The 25217-nt window shown below is 46.4% G+C and overlaps 1 protein-coding gene across 1 annotated transcript; it reads left to right on the forward strand.

Moving 5' to 3' along the window:
• Positions 1–1121: 1121 nt before the first annotated feature.
• LOC145356501 (E3 ubiquitin/ISG15 ligase TRIM25-like) lies at positions 1122–21493 on the forward strand. The gene is made up of 7 exons (XM_080209229.1): positions 1122–1871; positions 5184–5279; positions 7267–7500; positions 11804–11972; positions 13456–13494; positions 17354–17407; positions 20405–21493. The coding sequence occupies exons 1-7, from the start codon at positions 1293–1295 to the stop codon at positions 20950–20952; spliced, it is 1719 nt and encodes a 572-aa protein (XP_080065355.1). The 5' UTR covers positions 1122–1292; the 3' UTR covers positions 20953–21493.
• The last annotated feature ends 3724 nt before the right edge of the window (positions 21494–25217 follow it).

Raw genomic sequence — 25217 nt, forward strand, 5'->3', positions numbered from 1 at the left:
GAGTCAAGTTCCGAAGGAGCAAGGTATTTTATTTAACATTCTTGCAAGACCGGGTGTCCAAAAGATAGGCACACCCTACATCGAGTTTAAGCAAGCATTTTATACTATTTTACAAGCATATTAATCAATTACACAATATCTTGTTCTCCCCTAATTGGTGGTTCCTGTCCTATCAGTGAGTTGTCGTTCCCCTATTGGCTCACGGTGCCCCACATTCCCGTCCCCTCTACTCCCCTTCCAACCACGTTTCTTGTTATCGCGAGAGTACATATCATAGTGTTTATTCAATCTTCTTACTTGATTAGTTCTCCCATCTGTCTTATCTAAAACTATTTAACATGTCCAGTTCATACCGGCTGTAATCAATCTTCTGCTAACTTAATTACCGATGCCCCGACTATCTCAGCGACTGTCATCCCCCTGTAGTTAAGAGGTATGCTCAGTTGCAAAAGCAACACATCCTGCTTACCATTTGTCTCCTAATCTGGGCCCCCATACATTCCTCCCACTGCCCATCTGGTGTTATCCCTACCCAATAGGTGGTTTCTTCACTGTCCTTGACCACAGTTCTGCTAGCATCAGCGAATTTTATACTCTGTGTTTGTGATTAAAACCAATTATTGTTCCCATAATGTGGTTTGGCCATGTGTCTGACTATATCCATCTTACCTGACTTTAATCTATTTTTCTATGGTGTACAGGTATATGTGTTAACAGCATCTTTACCTGCTGTTCACAGCTGATAACCACTGTGCTACCGTTCCTTTATTCATTTTGCTTTCAATTTCCAGCGTTGACACGTAGCCCCAGTAAATTGCCTGGGCTTGTAAAATCTCACCCTGTGTGCTTCCCATCCCCACCCCCTTCCCCCTTATTAGGAAAAGGAGGAAGTGTTGGGAATGAAAGCGAAACTTTGGCTGGGAGGTTCCTGGAACTATTTTGGAGAACGCAGGGCAGTGTGGAGTGGAGAGAGAGAGGGAGAGGGAGAGAGAGCTGGCTGTTGGAAGATTTGGCTGTAAATTTTGACCTGGGGTTATCAGCTGTCAATGAATTGGGGAGGAGGAGGGAATCCGATCTCCACGGGAAGCAGGGAAAAGAGGAACCAAACCAACAGTAAACAAGGGAGGGGTTCACATAGTGTGGCTGTGTCTATGAATCGACAAATTGTCTCGATAAGAACTTGTTCTCCTTGCTGTGCAAGAGCAGACTTGCTGATTTCCCAGGCGAGAATCCTGCCTTGGTTTCCTGTTGGACTTTAACCTGACTTCTTACTGCGTTGGGTCCCCATCGCCATGGCTTCGCCGCTGGGCTCTCAGGATAAGTTTGTCTGTGCCATCTGCCGAGACATCTTCAGCAATCCAGCCACTCTCCCGTGTGGCCACAGCTTCTGCCTGCAGTGTGCGCAGTGTTACTGGGAGCTGAACTCCAGCCCAGACAGATCCAGCTGTCCGCACTGCCTCCAAACCTTCAGCCCCAGGCCCAGCCTGCACAAGAACCTCATCCTGTGTGAAACCCTGGAGGAGCTCAGGTCCAGCGGCAAGCTCTCAGCTGGGGCTGAGGCCGGCCCGGAGGACGTGGCCTGCGATCTCTGCGCCCGCACCAAGCTGAAAGGCAGGAAGTCTTGCTTGGATTGCCTGGTCACCCTCTGCCAGGGCCACCTGGCAGCCCACGAGAAGAGCCCAGCTTTCGGGGACCACACCCTGGTCGAGCCAGTCAGCCAGCTGAAAGTCCAGCAACAGTGTGCGGCGCACGGGAAACCTCTGGATCGGTTCTGTAGGACGGACAGAAGGTGTATTTGTGAGCTGTGTGTCGGCGAGCAACATCTTATTCACGAAACTGTAACTGTGCCAGAGGAAGTGGACAAACGACAGGTAAGGGAATCTAGGCCATAAAACATGATGTGGGTATGCCGGCGTTGGACTGGGGTAAACACAGTAAAAAGTCTGACAACACCAGGTTTTAGTCCAACTTATTTATTTGAGAATAGACTCACAAGCTTTCGGGGTTAGAACATAGAACATAGAACATTACAGCGCGGAACAGGCCCTTCAGCCCACAATGTTGCGCCGACCAGTCTTATTTTTAAAAAAAAACATTGACCCACTAATCTAAACCAATCCCTTTTCGTCCATAAACCTATCCACCAATCTCTTAAACGCCCCCAAACTAGGCGCATTTACAACTGCAGCAGGCAGGGCATTCCAGTCCCTCACCACCCTCTGGGTAAAGAACCTGCCCCTGACATCCATCCTATAACTATCCCCCCATTAATTTAAAGCCATGCCCCCTCGTGCTAGATTTCTCCATCCGAGGAAACAGGCTATCACCATCCACCCTATCTAAACCTCTAATCATCTTATATGTTTCTATAAGATCCCCTCTTAGCCGCCTTCTTTCCAGTGAAAACAACCCCAAATCCCTCAGTCTCTCCTCATAGGACCTCCCCTGCATACCAGGCAACATCCTGGTAAACCTCCTCTGCACCCTCTCCAAAGCCTCCACATCCTTCCTGTAATGTGGGGACCAAAACTGCACACAGTACTCCAAGTGCGGCCGCACCAGAGTTGTGTACAGTTGTTAGTCCCTTCATCAGGTGAATGGAGAGTTCTGGCCTCAGACAGAGCATATAAAGCACAGACAGTTTAGAGATTACTGATTAGAATGATGAACTGTCTGTGCTTTATATGCTCTGTCTATCATTCTAATCAGTAATCTCTAAACTGTCTGTGCTTTATATGCTCTGTCTGAGGCCAGAACTCTCCATTCACCTGACGAAGGGACTAACCCCGAAAGCTTGTGAGTCTATTCTCAAATAAATCGGTTGGACTAAAACCTGGTGTTGTCAGACTTTTTACCATAAAACATTAGACAGGGGTCGTGGGTGGAGAGGGGGGACTGGTGGTGTTGAGATGGTGGTGCGTGGGCCTGTTTCCCCGGCTGATTTTTGTTCTTTGTAGGCCTGAGACAGAGACCCAGTTTCAGGGTGGAAGCTATCAATGTTGAGAGTTAAAATCCAGATCGTTCCACAGTAATGTTCTTGAATAGTTGTGTGTAGACAGTGAATAGTACATACCCAGAAACCAGTAAACAGGGTACTTGTCTTATCCGAGGGAACGTTTACTGAGTATTTAATACCTTTTTACAGTTTTTTTTTACAGCACAGTGGGTTAGCACTGCTGCTTCACAGCTCCAGGGTCCTGGGTTCGATTCCCGGCTCGGGTCACTGTCTGTGTGGAGTTTGCACATTCTCCTCGTGTCTGCGTGGGTTTCCTCTGGGTGCTCCGGTTTCCTCCCACAGTCCAAAGATGTGCAGGTTAGGTTGATTGGTCATGCTAAGAAATTGCCCCTTAGTGTCCAGGGATGCTTAGGTTAGAGGGATTAGTGGGTAAAATATGTAGGGGTTTGGGGGTAGGGCCTGGGAGGGATTGTGGTCAGTGCAGACTTGATGGGCCGAATGGCCTCTTTCTGCACTGTAGGGTTCTATGATTCTATGATCTTTGCTCTGAAAGCACATTACCCAATAAATTTGACATTATCGAAACTAATTCTTGCTTTTCAACAAGTAGGACCTGTATCTCCTCATCATTCTCATCAGGTAGAGGGCCTGAGCATCTTCAGCGCAGATGAATGGATAGCATCCCAGTCATCCTCAGCGCTGCCTGCGAGGTGTAGGTCAGCAAGCGTAATTTTTAAGTTTTCACCACACATCCCAAAGCTCTTTGAGATACTTTTAAAGTTTGGTCACTATCGCGATCTAAGAAACACAGTCACCTCACACAAACAGCGATGTGATAATGATTAGGTAATTTGTTTTTGTGAGGTTGACTGAGGGATAAATATTGGCCGAGACACTGTTCTCCAGTGCCAAAGGATCTTATATATATGCCAAAGGGGTTGTATCAGAGATGAGGGGGTTGGACTATGAAGAGAGATTAAATAGACTGGGTCTGTACTCGTTGGAGTTTAGAAGGATGAGGGGGGGATCTTATAGAGATGTATAAGATAATGAAGGGGATGGATAGGGTAGAGGTAGAGAGATTCTTCCCACTTAGAAAGGATAGCAGGACTAGAGGGCACAGCCTCAAGATAAGGGGGGGGACAGTTTCGATCGGAGTTGAGGAGGAACCTCTTCACTCAAAGGGTGGTGACTCTCTGGAATTCTCTGCCCGTTGAAGTGGTGGAGGCTGCCTCGCTAAATATATTTAAGTCACGGGTAGATAGGTTTTTGACAGACAGGGGAATTAAGGGTTATGGGGAGAAAGTGGGAAAGTGGAACTGATCCACTTCAGATCAGCCATGATCTTATTGAATGGCGGGGCAGGCTCGAAGGGTTAGATGGCCTACTCCTGCTCCTATTTCTTATGTTCTTATGTTGCTTGAAAGATCGCACCTTTAACAGTGCAGTTTCAAACTAGAGTGTCAGCTGAGGCTTTTGTGTCAAAGTATCAAAGTGGTTTTTGTTAGACAGAAGAAGGTTAAGAGGTGACCTAATTGAGGCATACAAGATGGTTAGATAGGGTGGACAGTGAGAGCCTTTTCCCTCAGATGGTGATGGGCTAACATGAGGGGACATAGCTTTAAATTGAGGGGTGGTAATTATAGGACGGATGTCAGAGGTATTTCTTTACTCAGAGGGTAGTAAGGGTGTGGAATGCCCTGCCTGCAGCTGTTGTGGACTCGCCAACTTTAAGGGCGTTCAAATGGTCAGTGGATAGGCATATGGATAACATTGGAATAGTTTAGGTTAGAGGGTCATTAGATTGGTTCCACTGGTCGGCGCAACATCGAGGGCCGAAGGGCCTGTACTGCGCTGGAATGTTCTATCTGGAGTGGAACAAGAATTCACAATCTTCCCGACACTGGATCGAGGGGGCTGACTCAGGGTTGACACAAATGAAAAGGAGGAATTAGGACCTGTGTCAAAATGTTAGGATTAAGGAGAGACTTTAAAAAGATGGCTTGGGAAGGGAATTCCAGATCCTGGGGCTCAGGAAGCTGATGGCAAAGGTGGGGCAATAACAATCCAAGATTTGCAAGAGGCCAGAATTGGAGAACTGAAAGATCCTGGAGTGTAGTAGAGTTTGAGGATTGTATGGAGATGGGGGATTTGAAACATTTGGGTGTAATTCAGGCAACCTCACGGTAGGTTATTAATCACATGTGGGTTTTTTTTTCCCTTCTAGAAACTGATTCTCCAGGAGTTATCTCGTCACAGACAACAGCTACAAAACGCATTAGCAGAGACCAATAATCTTCAGCTAAAAGCTGACTCAATTAAGGTAAGCACATTGGTAATTCTGGACTTCATAAAAACACAAATGAGGGGGGAATTTCTGCACTCACAGGGCCACGCATCTGATGGATACCCTACCCCAGAGTGCAGTGGACACCGGAACACTAAACAAATTTAAGGAGATGGATAGATGGGCTTTTAATTAGTAACGGGATGAAGCGTGATGGGGAGTGGGCAGGGAGATGGAGATGAGGCTGAGATGAGAACAGCCCTTGAATGGAAGAGCAGGCTCGAGGGGCTGGATGGCCTGTTTCAGCTCCTAGTTCTTAGGTTCTTCTAAAACAATGAGATTTTCTCCAGATAGACCATAGGAGTAGGACAAGGCCATTCAGTCCCTTGAGGCTGTTCTGCTACTCAGTTAGATGGTTTCATCTGCTTTGGTTCCACATTCTTTAAGAGCATTGGCTAACAAAAATCTATGCATCTGAACTTTTACTTCATCTCAAAATGTTTTGGAGCGTGGAGTTCCCGATTCCCACTTTGTGTGAAGAAATGTCTCCTGACACCATCCTAAATGCCGATCTTGGGTTCATGTCGCACTATCTGTAACCCCCGTGACTTGCCTGGGTTTGTAAAACCTCACTTACTGTCCTGTCTGGAGACAATACACATCTCTTTAACCTGTGATCAGTGCTCCTTCCACTCACATTGTCGGCCACTTTAAGACTTGAACAGCAGGTTAGGTGTAAAGACTCGCATTCTAATCAGTAATCTGTAGAGCGGCACGGTAGCACAGTGGTTAGCACCGCTGCTTCACAGCTCCAGGGACCTGGGTTCGATTCCTGGCTCGGGTCGCTGTCTGTGTGGAGTTTGCACATTCTCCTCGTGTCTGCGTGGGTTTCCTCTGGGTGCTCTGGTTTCCTCCCACAGTCCAAAGATGTGCGGGTTAGGTTGATTGGCCATGCTAAAATTACCTGTTAGAGTCCAGGGATGTGTAGGTTAGAGGGATTAGCAGGTAACCGTGTAGGGATGTGGGGTTAGGTCCTGGGTAGGATTATGGTCTGTGCAGGCTCGATGGGCCGAAGGGCCTCTTTCTGCACTGTACGGTTCTATGATCTAAACTGAGTGTGCTGTTATATGCTCTGTCTGAGGCCAGAACTCTCCATTCACCTGATGAAGGGCAAACTCTGAAAGCTTGTGAGTTTACTATCAAATAAATAGGTTGGACTTTAACCTGGTGTTGCCAGACTTCTTACTGTGTTTACCCCAGTCCAACGCCGGCATCTCCACATCATCATCTTAAATGCCCAGACCAAAACTTGAAGTTTTTTGCTTATCCTGATCTCCCCCACCAAAGTAAATAGTTTCTCTTTATCTGGCTGACACAGTGCTTAGCACTGCTACATCACAGCTCCAGGGACCCAGGTTCAAATCTTGCCTTGGGTCACTGCGCGGAGCCTGCACCTTCTCCCCGTGTCTGCGTGGGTTTCCTCCGGGTGCTCTGGTTTCCTCCCACAGTCCAAAGATGCGCCGGTTAGGCGGATTGGCCATGCTAAATGCACAGGGTTATAGGGATAGGGTTGCGGGGTTAGGGTGGGGAGGGGGTTAAGACCTGGATGAAATGTTCTGTCGGAGAGTCAGTGCAGACTCAATGGGCTGAATGGCCTCTTTCTGCTCAGTAGGTATTCTACAATTCTATGGAATCTATCAAATCTTCCAAATTATTTTGCACATCGCCAATTTCCATCACTCTATCAGTGTTGGCTGTGTCTTGAGCTGCTGAGTCCCACAACTGGATTTGCTCCCTAAACTCCTTTTTATCTCTCTTTCTCCTGTGTTTGGTGTGAAATTTTATTTGTTAATCCACCGTGGAGTGATTTGTCATGTTTGGCTATGTTAATGATACCTCATAATCACAAGTTGTTGCTGAACCTCTCAGTCAGATGATCTTTAATAGTTAAGGCAGCATGAATCTAATCAATGCGGCCTGTCCTCATTCGGGAATGTTGCCAATTTTCCTCTGTTGTTAATAGAATTCCGCAGAGGGGGTGAGAACTGAAATCACCGAGAAACTCGCTGCCATGATCCAAGCCGTGGAAGCAGTCCACAGGGAAGCGATTGGGCTGGTTAATAATGACGAGCAGGTGGCACTGCGCCAGGTCGACAGCATCAGGAGCCAACTCCAACAGAGGGGTGCTGAACTCAGCAGGAATGAGAATCAGCTGAGCTCCCTGCTGAAGATCGATCACCAACTCATCTTTCTGCAGGTAAGGACATCATTTCACGTTTGTTGCTGGGGCTGGTGTCCCGAGGGAGATGTCCAGTTGTCCAGGGATGCTAAGAGCGGGATGTCCAGTTGTCCAGGGATGCTAAGAGCGGGATGTCCAGTTGTCCAGAGATGCTAAGAGAAGGATGTCCAGTTGTCCAGAGATGCTAAGAGAAGGATGTCCAGTTGTCCAGAGATGCTAAGAGAAGGATGTCCAGTTGTCCAGAGATGCTAAGAGAAGGATGTCCAGTTGTCCAGAGATGCTAAGAGAAGGATGTCCAGACATGTCCAGAGATGCTAAGAGAAGGATGTCCAGACATGTCCAGAGATGCTAAGAGAAGGATGTCCAGACATGTCCAGAGATGCTAAGAGAAGGATGTCCAGACATGTCCAGAGATGCTAAGAGAAGGATGTCCAGACATGTCCAGAGATGCTAAGAGAAGGATGTCCAGACATGTCCAGAGATGCTAAGAGAAGGATGTCCAGACATGTCCAGAGATGCTAAGAGAAGGATGTCCAGACATGTCCAGAGATGCTAAGAGAAGGATGTCCAGACATGTCCAGAGATGCTAAGAGAAGGATGTCCAGACATGTCCAGAGATGCTAAGAGAAGGATGTCCAGACATGTCCAGAGATGCTAAGAGAAGGATGTCCAGACATGTCCAGAGATGCTAAGAGAAGGATGTCCAGACATGTCCAGAGATGCTAAGAGAAGGATGTCCAGACATGTCCAGATGTCCAGAGAAAAATGTCCATTTGTTCAGGACATCATGTTCTTCCACTGAGGGCTGAAGGTTGGGAATCTGTTTCATGTTTGCCGGGCGGGATTCTCTGATCTTGTTCACCCCACCCCCCTGCTGCCAGCAAGAATGGAGAATTTTGTATTCCAACCAAAACTCCTTTCACTCCCAGTCACCGGCGAGATCAGAGATTTCCGGCGATCAGCCTTTGCTTTTCCATTTGTTAATTTTCCATGAGTTATTTCCATCAAACAGCTATCTCATTGAGGGCCAGATATTCATCAAGGAAAAGTGGGATTGGGAAATTTTGTAGGATCAAGGATTCCATCTTGATTTTGGAAGAGCCTTGCTATGATCCTGATAGAGATCAGCATTGTTTTCTTTAGAATCTGGATGCTCATATTTATTTAAAGAATAAAGATACAAGTTTACTACGTAAAAATCATGAGTGCTAATACATACATTCTATCTTAAATAGTGAAATTACAGATAATAAAAGTACAATGCACTCAGTTACTTTCAATCTAAACTAATTTTTAACTCCAGTTGCCATCTATATATTCAGGTACAGGCTGTGGTTTCTTGGATTTTCCATTTGCTTTTGCAAGGCTGTCCCTTCACATCTCCTCTAACCATCCTACAATGTTATACTCTTATTCAACAATTTTCTTAGGGGTAAGTTTTTCACTCAGAGGGTGGTGAGTGAGTGGAATCGGCTGCCGTCGGTGGTGGTGGAGGCGAACTCGCTGGGGTCTTTTAAAAGACTTCTGGATGAGTATGTGGGATTTAATGGGATTGGGAGTTACAGATAGTTCTATGGCCTGGTAGGTATGGATGTGATCGGCGCAACTTGTGGGCCGAAGGGCCTGGTTGTGCTGTAGTGTTCTATGTTCTATGTTAACACAGACCGCACAGCATCTTCAGCATGTCCACCTTCCTGGTTTAAGCATTCTTTACATTTGATGTTCACTCTCAAGTGAATAGTTGTATCTAAAACTTTGTCTGTCTCTCCTTCTCGCCCACTCTCAGTTTGGCTCTATCAGAAGTTCAATTCTTTGGGAGTTCTTCAGTCAGCAAGAGGGTTAAACTATTTTAACCAAAACACAAAGTTTCACCTTACTTCCATGGCTGTAATTCAAACCTAGAACCCAATCTTATGTTTCAAAAGACATCCTTTGATTACATTTTAACTTTTGCTGACTATACAGCTGCAGTGACCTGCACCACATTAGGAATCTTGATTTAAGAGAGAGCTTGCCTTTCTCAGATATTTTTTAAAAAAGCTTCCGGTATTTTTACTTCCCTTTCAGTAATAAATTCAAGGTCTGTCTTTTGAGCTCTCGCCTTGTTGGTTTGCACCATGGCCCCATCGTCTTATTGACCCATTTCCGTTTACAAAAATCGGAGGCATCTCCCTTCAGCTTCTCACTCACCTTGTCTGGTCCACTTTACTTTGGGCTGGGATTTCACTCTTTAAATCAGTTGGCAAATACTCGCGCACTGTAATTCTGTCACAGTTTTTCCTGGCCTGAATAAATCCCAACCCATCGCCAATCTGTTATGGGGCTGTCATGATGTTTCTCCTACTGTAGTTCAAACTATCATTTCCCTTAAGTAGCCAGACAAAGTCATAGAGTGATTTAAGATGATTTATTACTGTAGCTAAAAGACCCTGACTAAATCTTGAAGACCAGAGCGCAGAATTCAGAAATATACAAACAATTATAGTTTCAAATTTGATTACAAGTAATTGGCATATACCAATAAAAGCATAGGAGTTATCTCTATCCACTCACAATTATTGATTAAGGTTACATCATGCATGCACAATGGTATAACTTCCAATGAAAAGTTGTGCATGTTATATCATCAAGCAATCCTAGGTCTTTCTCTGACCAAAGGGATATCAGCCTCCCTTTCCATTGTTGCTTGTTCTTATGAGCAAACATGAGCTACAGTTGCACATCATTTAATTCAATGGTCCTTGACTCTCATCTGGGTTGAATCAAGACTTGTGGTTTTTGCATGGCTTTCCCTGTGTGACTGAAATACAGCTTGCAGCTCATATGACTTTTAAACTTGTGCGATTATTTACCATTTCACTCACCTAATTTGCACTCGGTGCATAACCAATAAACCAGAGTCTACACAGTTTGCTATAAGTTCTCATGTAATAGAAAGAAAATAGCCATTCAGAATTGTCCCTTCTCCAGAAACCTGTCAATGAGTAATAAGTAGGGAAATCCCATTGTAAACACCTTTTAGTCTATTTCACACCTCTTAATCTTCTCCAAACAAACACAGAGGCATGGCAAGACCACTTTAAAGATAAAGATCCAGTTATCGCAAGGTATTAAAGCTGTCAGTCAAACAAAGCTAACCCGCTCCCTTTGCAGCTGTGTGAACAGATTCTTGCTGGACTGAGTCGGCTAGTCATTCCTGTATTTATATTTGATGTGAATGAGTCAGTCCCTCAAGTGTTTACTGATAATTCCACTCAATGAGCTCAACTGTTCTCGTGAGAGTGAAATGACTGGGTGGAGCATAAGTATCAGCGCACAGCACTTAACTCGAAACACTTGTTTCTGTCTTGTTAAATCTCTGCAACTCTATAGATTTGAGAAGCTGTCACGAGAATGTTTAATAGAGATGTTTCGTATTTTGTTTCCCACGTACCCTGATCAAATCAAACGGTTTATTCTGGGGTAAGGGTTCCTGGCACCTCCACCTGTCCAGCCTGAAAAGTAAGACCAGTCCCACACTAGATGGATAGGTCAGTTTTCTTGGGGCTATTGAGGATGGGGCAGTGTTACTCAAACTCCAGGAAGAAATAGGGAGAAAGGGCAGTGCAGTCAGTGTTAGTCCTGAAATTGAATTTAAGCTGATGGTGTGATTTACAAAGAACAAAGAACAACACAGCACAGGAAACAGGCCCTTCGGCCCGACAAGCCCACGCCGCCCATTTTAACACTCCGTAGGTGCCTCATTCCAATCCTTCTTCTATCTATGAGTTTTGTCTACGCCTCTTGGACTCCACAATAAAGGGGTGTAAATTTAGAGAATTATATGTGCGCCAGATTAAGGGAGGTCTAATTTAGGGACAATTTGTTAACACCAATCAGCCTAAGAGCACGTTTTTGGGCTGTGGGAGGAAACCGGAGCACCCGGAGAAAACCCACGCAGACACGGGGAGAATGTGCAAACTCCCACAGACACCGACCCAAATCGGAGATCCGACCCGGTTCCCTCTAACGGCACAGCAAACAGTGATAGTCACCGAGCTGTCGTGTTGTCCATTGTGCTTTGTTCACCACAGAGGATGGTGAATCTCTGGAATTCTCTGCCCGTTGAAGTGGTGGAGGCTACCTCGTTGAATATGTTTAAGTCACGGGTAGATAGGTTTCTGATAGACAGGGGGATTAAGGGTTATGGGGAGAAAGTGGGAAAGTGGAACTGATCCACTTCAGATCAGCCATGATCTTATTGAATGGCGGGGCAGGCTTGAAGGGCTAGATGGCCTACTCCTGCTCCTATTTCTTACGTTCTTATGTTTATCCCTGATAGGAATCCAGTTGTTTAAAAGCAAGCATGCAACCTCTGGATTTCCCACAACTGAAGACAGATGTCAAGTCCACAATGGCTCAGATCAACGTAGCTGTCACAGAACTTGCCACATGGGTTGAACAGCGAACGCAGCTGTTCTCCAAGCAAATCCTCGCAAAACGGAACAGCGGTTAGTGATTTCATACACTGTTTTAACCTATTACTGTTTCAGCAATATGGATAAGGCAAGTGACTATTATCTAAAGAGTAGGTGGGACTTTGCACAATGGTTAGCACCGCTGCCTCACAGCACCAGGGACCCTGGTTTTGATTCCCAGCTTTGGTCACCATCTGCGTGGAGTTTGTGCATTCTCCCCGTGTCTGCGTGGGTTTCCTCCGGGTGCTCCAGTTTCCTCCCACTGTCCAAAGATTAGGTGGATTGGCCACAGACCCAAGGCCAGACTTGAACTCGAATCCCTGGCATTGTGAGGCTGAATAATCATAGAATACCGTACAGAAGGAGGCCATTTGGCCTATCAAGTCTGTACCAACCACAATCCCACCCAGGCTCTATCCCCATAACCTCACACGTTTACCCTGCTATTCCCTCTGACACTCGGGTCAGTTTAGCGTGGCCAATCAACCTAACCTGCACATCATTGGACTGTGGGAGGAGACTGGAGCACACGGAGGAAACCCACGCAGACACGGGGAGAATGTACAGGCTCCTGTGCAGACTTTTGATGACCTGAGGCTGGAATTGAACCTTGGTCCCTGGCGCTGTGAGGCAGCAATGCTCATTACTATGTCACCTTTTAAAGAGATAGGTGCAATTTATAGAACCCCGACAGCACAGGAATTAACTTTTCATTGCCTCAATAAAATCACCACTCTTAATTTGAGAAAAAATCTAAAGGAATTTAAGTCATGAAACTTAAATCCATCTGAAAAGGTTTGGGGACCACATATGAAATGTTAGGGTGGCGTACAGTCCCCGGGCTGCAGGTCGAAGAACTGCGGCTAAATCTGGAACTTCATTATGCCATTGAAGCCTAGATGCAGAGACCAAAACCTGTGTTGCAAACAGTCCTGATCAACATCTGACCCGAGACTGGATACGGAAAATTTTCACACGTCCTAGGCAGCCAGCTAAAACGGGTGTGTTTTCCCTTGGGAGCAATAGGACGATAGGTTTCTCTCCCTATTATGTACATATAATATGTATATTATAGGTAATAGAACCTATTGTGTATTATGGACTAGAGGACACAGCCTCAAGATAAGGGGGGGGGGGGGCGCAGTTTAGAACAGAGTTGAGGAGGAACTTCTTCACTCAAAGGGTGGTGAATCTCTGGAATTCTCTGCCCGTTGAAGTGGTGGAGGCTACCTCATTAAATATATTTAAGACACGGGTAGATAGGTTTTTGGTAGGCAAGGGAATTAAGGGTTATGGGGAGAAAGCGGGAAAGTGGAACTGATCCACTTCAGATCAGCCATGATCTTATTGAATGGCGGGGCAGGCTCGAAGGGCTAGATGGCCAACTCCTGCTCCTATTTCTTATGTTCTCAGTATTGAAATGATAAATGAAGTAAATGGAACAATGTAACTTGCTGAAGATCACTGTGGGAATTAGCCTTCAATGATTTCTCCTCACTATGTTTGCTTTGTGTAGAACATCCAAAGGTGAAGAATAGTGAAGAGTTCATATTTTGTAAGTATTTTTGATTCTACACTAAGTCCAGATGTGATTTGTCAGTTGTTATATGTTCCAAATCAACAGCTTCTTCACTGAAACTCTATTGAAACGGGGCTTTTACTTGCTGGCTTCATTAGGCCAGAGGCACAAGACAGATCCTCCTTGCCAACCTCACACATGCTGTCTTCAGTGTGAGACTGGGTTAAAATTGGCCCTGCTGCTCCCAGTATTGCTAAAACATTAAGGCAAAATCTGGGTATGAACAGTGTCCCTCTGCTGCAGACAGCAGCTGCCCCGGAGAGGCTGAAAATATGGTTCTGAGACATCATCAACAGATATTAGGTCAGATACCAAATCTTGAACGAAAGGTAGATTTTGCAGAGTGTCTTAAAGGAGAGAAAGGTATCAAGGCAAAGAGACGGAAGGAAGAAATGGCAATGTTCTCAGCAATGACTGAAGCCATTTAAAGAAGGCACATGATTGGATGACATGAATGGAGCCAGGTAAGCCAACTGGACAACAGGGCAAGAGGTGTTGGAGGGTGATTGTGTAATCAGGCAAGTCAAAAACTTTCAGACAGGTTGAGAAGTACGAGAAGGGAAAGTTTACCTTTGTCACAATCACATAGGATGCCCTGTGTTACTTTGTTAAGAGCTGCGTCAGCACGGTGAAACAGGCACTGATACGAGGGATCCAAGCACGGAGTTCTGGGATTTGGGAAAGGACAATGTTTGTACACCTGAGGGACGAAAGGGAAATTGGAGATGGAGCAGTAGTTGGCAAGAATGGAGTGGTCAAGGGAGGAGAGAGGTGATGATGCAGTTTTGAGGGAGAACCAGACAGTATCAGTTAACAAGGGAGACAGGATGGGAGACTGGGTGATCGCAGTTTAATGACAACTTAATAGAGATTTTGGAAACTAAAGAAAAATATGAATCCTGGTAGGGCAAGAAGGCGACCAGGATGAGAAGGTAATTCACCAATACACCAATACTGACCGATTTCCCGAACAGAACGTTATACAGTCATATTAACAGCACAAATTGCAAATCAACTTGTCAGCTTTTGATTTGTGTACTATTTATTGTAACAAATAACTCAATCAGGTTCCTAAAATTTATAAAGCTTCAAGTAAGGTTTATTTATTAGTGTCACAGTAAGCTTACATTAACACTGCAATGAAGTGACTGTGATTGGTATGTGGCCTGAACAACTCAGAAGAGGCGGTTGGCAGCGCCCAATTTGGACTTTAAAGAAGCCATTGGAATAGTTTTATTGCTGGAGATCGCTGTAGAAGGGGTCCCTGAGCTATGGGGGAGCGGGGGGCAGGCAACAATATCCTCCAGCGAGGGGCGGGGGAGGCACCTCCTGTAATCAGTCCTCAATGAGAGAGCTTGTGTAAACCAAATGTTAAAGGGCCCTTACGATATTGAAGCCCTAATATCACCACCAGGTAGCCAAAGAAAGGCCATGACAATGCAAGAGAAAACATATTCCAGAGAGGTGCAGGTGGATCGCTGTAAAGGAACACCTGGACTATCTCAGGGGCAGGGATTCCACACCTGAGCAGGTCTCACAAGTGGCCATGGAGATGGCCACTTTCAGTATCAGTCCTCAGCTCGAAGCTGACTCCACATTGTCCCTCTGGATAGAATCATAGAACCCTACAGTGCAGAAAAAGGCCCTTCAGCCCATCGAGTCTGCACTGAACACAATCCCACCCAGGCCCTACCCCCATATCCCTACACATTATACCTGCTAGCCTACGCATCCCTGGACACTAAGGGGCAATTTCTTAGCACAGCCAATCAACCTAACCCTCACATCTTTGGCCTGTGGGAGGAAACCAGAGCACCCGGAGGAAACCCACGCAGACACGAGGAGAATGTGCAAACTCCACACAGACAGTGACCCGAGCCGGGAATCGAACCCAGGACCCTGGAGCTGTGAAGCAGCAGTGCTAACCCACTGTGCTACCGTGCTTCCCTGTCTGAAGGCACAGTCTGAAGTTTGAAGGCACAGACTCGGAGATGGGAGCTGAGGAAGTGGACGTCCAGACTGAAATGGAGGTTGAGGAGGAACCCGCGTCGCTGACCCTGCGACACTCCCTCCGGAAACACGGGTCCCCCTCTCGGTTTGCACTGTCTGACCCAGCCCCACCTTCAACAGACCTCAGACCAATCGCTAAACAACAGGAAGGAACTTCTCACCGTGGGGACACTGAGGGGGAAGTGGACTGAAGTGGGGGGGGAGGGATGTTATGACAGGAAGTGACAATTCCATGGATAGGATCTGGTTTGTAAAAGATAGCTGTGGTCTGGCCTGTGTTATTGTAGAATCCCCACAGTGCAGAAGGAGGCCATTTGGCCCATCGGGCCTGTACTGGCAACAGTCCCATCCAGGCCCTATTCCCATAACCTCACACTTGCTAATCCCCCTGACACCAAGTTCAATTTAGCATGGTCAATCAGCCCGACTCGCACACCTTTGGACTGTGGGAGTCCACACAGACACGGGGAGAAAGTGCAAACCCCACGTAGACAGTGACCCAAGGCTGGAATTGAACCCGGGTCCCTGGCAGAGTGAGGCAGCAGTGCTAACCACCATGCCGCCTGGGCTGATTCTCTACACAGAGTTTGTGCATCCCAGCAAAAGACTTGATGTACAGTAACATTGATGGGATTATCTTCAACACCTTCGCTTTTCTCTGCTTTGGCTTCTCACTGTAGACAAATCCTGGCGCAGCACTAAAAGAAAATGCCACTAAAGTTAGAAGAGAAATTCCGATTCTGCAAGGGCAGAAAGAACATTTAAAACGGGTGGTCTGGCTCTTCCGACGTGATCCCAAACGGATCCCTGGGATCATTATGGAGCAAGCAGGGCCAGTCTCTTACAAGGTTAAAGTCTAGGGTAGAACCTCAAAGAAAGGTTCATTGATAGATCTCCCCATGGGCTTCATGGTGTACAAACCCCCTTATCGAGTGAGTGGAGGCTTGCCCAATGGGATGGGACCAATGAGGGGGGTTAAAACCTGTTGTTGTAACCCAGACCGTTGTTGGGAGGCCCCGGGGTACAGTTTTACCAGCTGTAAGGCACAGGCACAGCACTTCCTTTGACTTCCAATAAAAGGCTTCTGGTGATGGGAAACTGGCCGAGGCTGAATTACTACGGCACGGTGGCACAGTGGGTTAGCACTGCTGCTTCACAGCTCTAGGGACCTGGGTTCGAATCCCAGTTCGGGTCACTGTCTGTGTGGAGTTTGCACATTCTCCTTGTGTCTGTGTGGGTTTCCTCCGGGTGCTCTGGTTTCCTCCCACAGTCCAAAGATGTGCGAGTTAGGTGGATTGGCCATGCTAAAATTGCCCCTTAGTGTCCTGGGATGTGTAGGTTAGAGGGATTAGTGGGTAAATGTGTAGGGATATGGGGGTAGGGTCAGGGTGGGATTGTGGTCAGTGCAGACTCAATGGGCCGAAGGGCCTCTTTCTGCACTGTAGGGCTCTATGGTTTTTACTAAGTCTGCCCCTGCCCATCACTGAGAGACGAGCAACTTGAAGTTTTGGCTTTCAGGGATAGGTGAACAGCCGGTCAAGCGACAATAAGCATCTGGAAGCTTGGCTAAATAATTGGAAATGGGCCTAATTTTGGGTCAGTCCTGGGCAGTTCCAATTCTGGACCCAAAGAGATTTCCCCTCACCACCTCCTGGTCTTTACCCAGGGAGTAACTTCAACCCTCAGAGCAAATTATTCTATTGATATCTCTCCTTATTGATCTATTTAATGTGTTTAATGAGATGTTAAATAAAATAGAAATGTGTGCCTGCAGCTACCTGTAGGATCTCACTGATTTTTGTCTTATTGTGTTTACTTTGTACAGCCACTCAAATCAAGAACATACCCAAGACCGTCTCTAGAACATATTACTTACAGTGTAAGTGTTCCTGACCAGTGCTGTGTTTTGTTCAATGATGGTTTACATTCTGTTCGATTTGCCAAATCCGCAAATAGTTCACAGGAAGTGCTTTGGAGCAACACTTCCACTTCCTGGTTCAACTCAGTCTGAAATGTGGACTGTCGGAACGACTGGAAGAAGCTGTTGTGGAATTAAGTGGCCAAAATTATCCAGATTTTCCTGCTGGCCAAATCGCATGGTCCCTCGAATGGCAAACACAGCAACCGTTCCCTGGTGGTGGGAGGTACAAAACTCCAGGCTCGAGCACAAACAGTTAGGCCCGCCCTGCGGTACTACCCCACCCGAACATCTTGATAACATTTTTGATTTTGTGTGCACCCAGTGCTCTCAATTTCAACTTGACATCAATAGTACTAATTTTTTTTTTTGTTTTTATTCCAATCAAATCCAATTCAGAGTCGTTGGGCCTGTTTCCCGTGCTGGGTTGTTCTTTGTTCTTTGTTGTTTGTTCAACAAGTTGAGACATTCCCAATCCAAGTTGGCAAGACAGGGCTCTCACCTCCTGTCTTGGGCTTGACCTACAGGATCCAAGCTGATTGGAGCAGGCATAGCTCCTCCTCCAAGGCTTGATCTCATTTGCATCTTAGGCCGAGATGCCACTTTTAAAAATTGCTTCAAATGAAGTTGAAATATAACCTAACACTACACTTGATCTTAGCCAAAAGGCTTGAGAAGCTGACATCAATAGTTCTGATTTGGATCGAATTTGATACCATGTTTGGTAGCTCACTCAAATCATCCCCATGTTCTCAAATCTGGTCAGCACCAGCAATAACTACCACTAAAGTCACACTAATCCCATTTTCCAGCCCTTGTCCCATATCCTTGAATGTTATGATGTTTCAAGTGCTCATCCAAATATTTTTTCATAGGTTGTAAATTTTCCAGCCTCCACTACCTTCCCAGAGAGCACATTCCAGACTCCCACCACCCTCTGAGTGAAAAACCTTTCTCTCAAACCTCCTCTGAATCTCCTGTCCCTCACCCTATCCCCCTCATGATTGACCTCTCAACCGAGGGGAATGGCTGCTTCCTATTCACCCTGTCCAAACCTCTCCTAGTCTTATACGCCTCAGTCACATTCCCCACCCTCAGCCATCACTGCTCTAAAGAAAATAATAAGAAGGCTCACAACACCAGGTTCAAGTCCAACAGGTTTACTTGGTAGCAAATGCCACCAGCTTTCAAAGCGCTGCTCTCCACTCACCTGACGAAGGAGCAGCGCTCCGAAAGCTAGTGGCGTTTGCTACCAAATAAACCTGTTCGACTTCAACCTGGTGTTGAGAGAATTCTTACTGTGTTTACCCCAGTCTTACACCAGCATCTCCACATCTAAAGAAAACAATCCAAGCCTATCTATTCTCTCCTTTATAGCTCAAACACTCCATCCCAGGCAACATCCTGGTGAATGTCCTCTTTACACCCTCTAGTTGCTCACACCTTTCCTATAGTGAGATAACTGGAAGTGTACACAGTGCTCCAGCTGTGACCTAACCAATGTTCTATACAGCTCCAACATTACTTCCTCGCTCATATAGTCTATGCCACAACTGATAAAAGCAAGTGTCTCCATATGCCTTCTTAATATCCTATTCAGTTGTTTGGCTGTCTTCAAGGATCTGTGAATAATTATCCCAAGATCCCTCAACATTTCCTACATTACAACACTGACTACACTTCAAAAGTGACTTCATCGGCTGTTAGACTCTTGAAGAAAAGTGCATTATAAATACAAGTCTTCCTTTTCCTCACCCCAGTCTTAAACGGTCAAACCCTTGACCTGAGACTATTCATTCTAGAATCTCTGGCCGGGAAATTTTATAGGTTTCAATGAGATGGCTTCTCATTTTAATGCATTCCAGAGAGTACAGGGATCTCACACAACGACATTGCCAATTATTCCTTTCTCATTACACAATACCCAGTCTAGGATGGCTTGCTCGCTAGGTGCTTCCCCAGTGTACTGGTCCAGAAAACCATCCAGGAATTCCTCCTCGACGATGTTGCGGCTAATTTGATTTGCCCAACCCGTACGCAGATTAACATCGCCCACAAGTACAGATCTTCCCTTTTCACGTGCATCTCTAATTTCCTGTTAAATGCCATCTCCAAAATCACCAGCTTAGGGGTCCATAGACAACCCCTACTCGTGCTTTTTGCCCCTCGGTTTTTCTCAGCTCTACCCACACAGATTCCACACTGTTGGAGTGAATATCCTTCCTCAGTGTGATGTTAATTGTCTCTTTAACCAGCAATGTAATTCCACTGCCTTTACCTTTTTTGTCTATCCTTCCTAAATTCTGAATACTCTTGGAAGTTCAGTTCCCATCCCTGGTCACCCTGCAACCACGTATCCATAATCCCGGTTATATCATTCCCGTTTACAACTGTTTGTGTAACTAATTCATCCACTTTGCTATGAATGCTCTGAGTGTTAAGTGTTAGGCGACACGGTAGCACAGTGGGTTAGCACTGCTACTTCACAGCTCTCGGGTCCCGGGTTCGATTCCCGGCTCGGGTCGCTGTCTGTGTGGAGTTTGCACATTCTCCTCGTGTCTGTGCGGGTTTCCTCCAGGTGCTCCGGTTTCCTCCCACACCCCAAGGATGTGCTCTTAGGCTGATTGGTGTAACAAATTGTCCCTAAATTAGTCTCCCCTCAATCTGGTTTCCGATGGGGGTACCATAAGCATAGACATGGGTCAAGGGTGGAGGAGGGAAAAACACATTGTTAAGATGGCGGCCCGGGCTCGTTGGGCCGAAGGGCCTGTTTCCCGTGCTGTGTTGTTCTTTGATTCTTTGATCTGAGTGATACAGTTTTTCTCAAATCCCCTCCTGCCCCTTATCCTAAACCCATGCCCCCTCGCGAGGGGAGCCTAAGAGGAATAGCGACTCCAATCTGTCTTTTCAAACACGTGTTGTAACAAAGGGATTTCCTTTCTTTCATTGTCTTCACAGATGCTGGAAGACTCCGATTCAATTTAAACTCTGCAAACGGCTGTCTTCACTTCTCTAACAGGTATCAGGCAGTGTGGTATTCAACACCAATAAATTACCCTGATCACCCAGACAGATTTGATCGGCAACCACAAATCCTGTGTGACTCTGTCTGGATCGGCAACTTCAGTCGTAGATATTTTGAATTTGAATTGTTCAAAAATCAGAGGAGTGACCATATTTGCGTGGGCATCACACACTCTGATATTGAAAGAAAAGGCATTAGCCTTTCCTCTGTGCTGGGTAGGTATAACCAGTCCTGGTGTTTAGATTTGCACCTAACACCACGCGATACTTTCTTAATCTTTGAGAATGGAGTCGAATCTGACGTACCAAGCGTGAGCTACAACAGGATTGGAATGTTTCTGGACAATCGGAGCTTGTCGTTTTACAGTGTGACAGACACAATGACCCTAATCCACAAATTTACAAATATAAATACACAGACAGCCTATCCTGCTTTTCGAATGGGAGCTGGAACAGCCCTGAGACTCTGTCAACTTTGCTAAAGACTAGTTTCTACAACTGAGAGTCCTGTATCGAATGCCTTTGGATAGAATGTAACTCCGACACCCAGTGGCCATTGATGACTCGTTTAGTTTAAGGAATTTGGACAGTTGCATTCACGACCAGCGCTCACAAGTGCGGCGCTGATGGGGTTTGAATTTGTAAGTGGGCGGCTGGGCGATGCCTGTGCGCCTCTAAGCTGTGGGAGGGGAGAGAGGTACAGTGATCCTCATGGGAATGCAAGATCCCCCCTGAGCCACATGCCACCCTGATTTGGAAATAGACAGATACAGAACATAGCTTGTAAATACAATGTATCAAGTCTTCACACTAATTCAACATTATAATGAAGCAAGTGTAAGGTGATTGAGATTGGTAGATGCGAATTGTAATCAAATTTGAAACTATAATTGCGTATGTATCTCTGAATTCTGCATTCTGGTTAGTTACAGGCTGTGACCTGCCAGTTTCTGAGCTACGTAACTTGATTAAACAACTGCTTAAGAGAGCTCCGTGTCTTGGTCTGGTTACTTGAAGGATAAAGTTGTGATCAATTAAAAAACTGGACATCAAAGCCCGCAACACTTTTCTATTAAACATCTTCAAAGAGTTGACAATAGTTAGTTTCAATATTGTTAACAATATACTGGCGCAGATTATCCTCTAGATAACTAGCTTAATATAATAACAAACTAGCATTGCCTAAGAACCTGGACAGTCTGTTATGATATGTGCATATGGTTGGCCAGACTGACATTTATCGTCTGTTTCTCCAGGTGGCGGGAGAAAGTGTTGGTCAGCTGTCTTCTCAAACCACTTGAATTGATATACCGACAATGCTCTTAGGGAGACTGTTCATAGATCATCATAGAACCCTACAGAGCAGAAAGAGGCCCTTCCGCCCATCGAGTCTGCACCGAACACAATCCCACCCAGGCCCTACCCTCATATCCCTACATATTATACCCACTAATCCCTGTAACCTACGCATCCCTGGACACTAAGGGGCAATTTCTTAGCATGGCCAATCAACCTAACCCGCACATTTGCTGATGACACAAAGATAAGTGGAAAAGCAAATTGTGCGGAGGGTGTGGAAAGTCTGCAGAGGGATCTAGATAGGCTGAGTGAGTGGGAGAGGACCTGGCAAATGGAGTACAATGTTAGCAAGTGTGAGGTTATCCACTTTGGCAGGAATAATAGTAGGAGGGATTACTATTTAAAGGGTGAAAAGCTGCAGCATGCTACGGTGCAGAGGGACCTGGGGGTCCTTGTGCATGAGTCGCAAAAACCCAGTCTGCAGGTGCAGCAGGTGATCAAGAAGGTGAATGGGATGCTGGCCTTTATAGCGAGGGGGATAGAATATAAAAGCAGGGAGGTCTTGCTGCAACTGTACAGGGCACTGGTGAGGCCGCAGCTGGAGTACTGTGTGCAGTTTTGGTTGCTGCACTTACGCAAGGATATATTGGCCTTGGAGGGAGTGCAGAGGAGGTTCACTAGGCTGATACCGGAGATGAGGGGGCTGGACTATGAAGAGAGATTAAATAGACTGGGTCTGTACTCGTCGGAGTTTAGAAGGATGAGGGGGGATCTTATAGAGACGTATAAGATCACAAAAGGGATGGATAGGGTAGAGGTAGAGAGATTCTTCCTGCTTAGAAAGGGCAGCCTCAAGATAAGGGGGGGGTGCAGTTTAGAACGGAGTTGAGGAGGAACTTCTTCACTCAAAGGGTGGTGAATCTCTGGAATTCTCTGCCCATTGAAGTGGTGGAGGCTACCTCGCTGAATATATTTAAGTCACGGGTAGATAGGTTTTTGACAGACAGGGGAATTAAGGGTTATGGGGAGAAAGCGGGAAAGTGGAACTGATCCACTTCAGATCAGCCATGATCTTATTGAATGGCGGGGCAGGCTCGAAGGGCTAGATGGCCTACTCCTGCTCCTATTTCTTAAGTTCTTATGTTCTTATCTTTGGACTGTGGGAGGAACCCACGCAGACACGAGGAGAACGTGCAAACTCCACACAGACAGCGACCCGAGCCGGGGATCTAACCCAGGTCCCTGGAGCTGTGAAGCAGCAGTGCTAACTGCTGCTGTTAGAGTGTTGACCTGACAATGTTGGAGGCAGGGTCCAAGGTGGGATGGAGGAGAAATTGCAGGCGTTTTTATTTATTCGTTCATGTGGGTGTCGCTGGCTGGGCCAGCATTTATCGTCCATCCTTGAGTAGTCGATTTGAGGGCGTTTAAGAGTCAACAACATTGCGGTGGACCTGGATTCACATGTAGGCCAGACTTAATGACATTACTGTTCCTAGAGAGGCGGTGCTCGACAGACTGGAGGGGCTGATTGTGGACAAGTCTCCAGGACCGGATGGAATGCATCCGAGGGTTCTGAAAGAAATGGCGGAGGTGATAGTGGATGCCTTGGTGGTTATTTTCCAGACGTCGCTGGATTCCGGGGAAGTGCCGGATGATTGGAAAACGGCTAATGTTACGCCGTTGTTTAAGAAGGGTGCCAGGCAAAAGGCGGGGAATTATAGGCCGGTCAGTTTAACGTCTGTGGTAGGTAAAATGTTAGAATCTGTCATTAAGGAGGAAATTGCGAGGCATCTTGAAGGGAATTGCTTGATAGAGCAGACGCAGCACGGTTTCATTAAAGGGAAGTCGTGTCTGACAAATTTACTGGAGTTCTATGAGGATGTGTCTAGGGCAGTGGACAGAGGAGAGCCGGTGGATGTGGTCTTTCTGGATTTTCAGAAGGCGTTTGACAAGGTACCTCACAAGAGGTTATTGCAGAAGGTCGAGGGACATGGAGTTGGGGGTAGGGTGTTAGCGTGGATAGAGGATTGGTTGTCAAATAGGAGGCAGAGATTGGGGGTCAACAGGTGCTATTCGGATTGGCGGATGGTGACTAGTGGAGTGCCCCAGGGGTCGGTGCTGGGGCCTCAGCTTTTTACCATTTATATAGATGATCTGGAGGAGGGAACCGAGTGTAGGGTGTCGAAATTTGTTGATGACACCAAGATTGGGGGAACGGCAAATTGTGCGGAGGGTGTGGAGAGTCTGCAGAAGGATCTAGATAGGCTGGGCGAATGGGCCAGGAAATGGCAAATGGAATTTAATGTTGGCAAGTGTGAGGTGGTCCACTTTGGTAGGAAGAATGGTAGGAAGGACTATTACTTACGGGGCGAAAAACTGCAGCAGGCGACGGTGCAGAGGGACCTCGGGGTCCTTGTGCATGAGTCGCAAAAACCCAGCCTGCAGGTGCAGCAGGTGGTCAGGAAGGCGAATGGGATGCTGGCCTTCATAGCGAGGGGGATTGAATATAAAAGTAGGGAGGTCTTGCTGCAGCTGTATAGGGCATTGGTGAGGCCGCAGCTGGAGTACTGTGTGCAGTTTTGGGCGCCGCACCTGCGCAAAGATATTTTGGCCTTGGAGGGAGTGCAGAGGAGGTTTACTAGGCTGATACCGGAGTTGAGGGGGTTGAGCTATGAGGAGAGGCTGAATAAACTGGGCTTGTACTCGTTAGAGTTTAGAAGAATGAGGGGAGATCTCATTGAGACGTATAAGATGATGAATGGGATGGATAGGATAGAGGTGGAGAGACTCTTCCCGCTCAGAAAGGACAGTAGTACTAGGGGGCACAGCCTCAAGATAAAAGGGGGGCGGTTTAGAACGGAGTTGAGGAGGAACTTCTTCACTCAAAGGGTGGTGAATCTCTGGAATTCTCTGCCTGTTGAAGTGATGGAGGCTGCCTTGCTAAATATTTTTAAGACACGGGTTGATGGGTTTTTGATAAGCGAGGGGATTAAGGGTTATGGGGAGAGGGCGGGAATGTGGAACTGAGCAGCGACAGATCAGCCATGATCTTATTGAATGGCGGGGCAGGCTCGAAGGGCTAGGTGGCCTACTCCTGCTCCTATTTCTTATGTTCTTATGTTCTTACGTACTAGGTAAAAGGCATGAGTGACCCAAAAATGACAATGGTTTCATGTTTGCCATTCAACTTCCACATTTCTATCAAATTCAAATTTCATTGCATGCCGAGGTGAGATTCGAACCTGGGTTTCCAGCCAGCAACCCTGGATTCGTAGCTCAGTGACAGTGACAGTACATCTAAGCCATCGCTTGCTCCTAGTTTCCCCTACCTCCGCTAAGTTTTAAAGTTTATTTATCAGTGTCACAAGTAGACTTACATTAACACGAGGGGACATAGCTTTAAATTGAGGGGTGGTAATTATAGGACGGATGTCAGAGGTAGGTTCTT

This window comes from Carcharhinus amblyrhynchos, chromosome 21 (assembly GCF_965287045.1).
Source record: "Carcharhinus amblyrhynchos chromosome 21, sCarAmb.v2.hapA, whole genome shotgun sequence".
Taxonomy (NCBI): Eukaryota; Metazoa; Chordata; class Chondrichthyes; order Carcharhiniformes; family Carcharhinidae; genus Carcharhinus; species Carcharhinus amblyrhynchos.

Coding starts and splice junctions, on each gene's coding strand:
- LOC145356501 (XM_080209229.1), top strand. CDS start 1,293: ATGGCTTCGCCGCTGGGCTCTCAGGATAAGTTTGTCTGTGCCATCTGC. Junction 1,872..5,183: donor AGGAAGTGGACAAACGACAG/GTAAGGGAATCT, acceptor TTTCCCTTCTAG/AAACTGATTCTCCAGGAGTT. Junction 13,495..17,353: donor TAGTGAAGAGTTCATATTTT/GTAAGTATTTTT, acceptor TACTTTGTACAG/CCACTCAAATCAAGAACATA.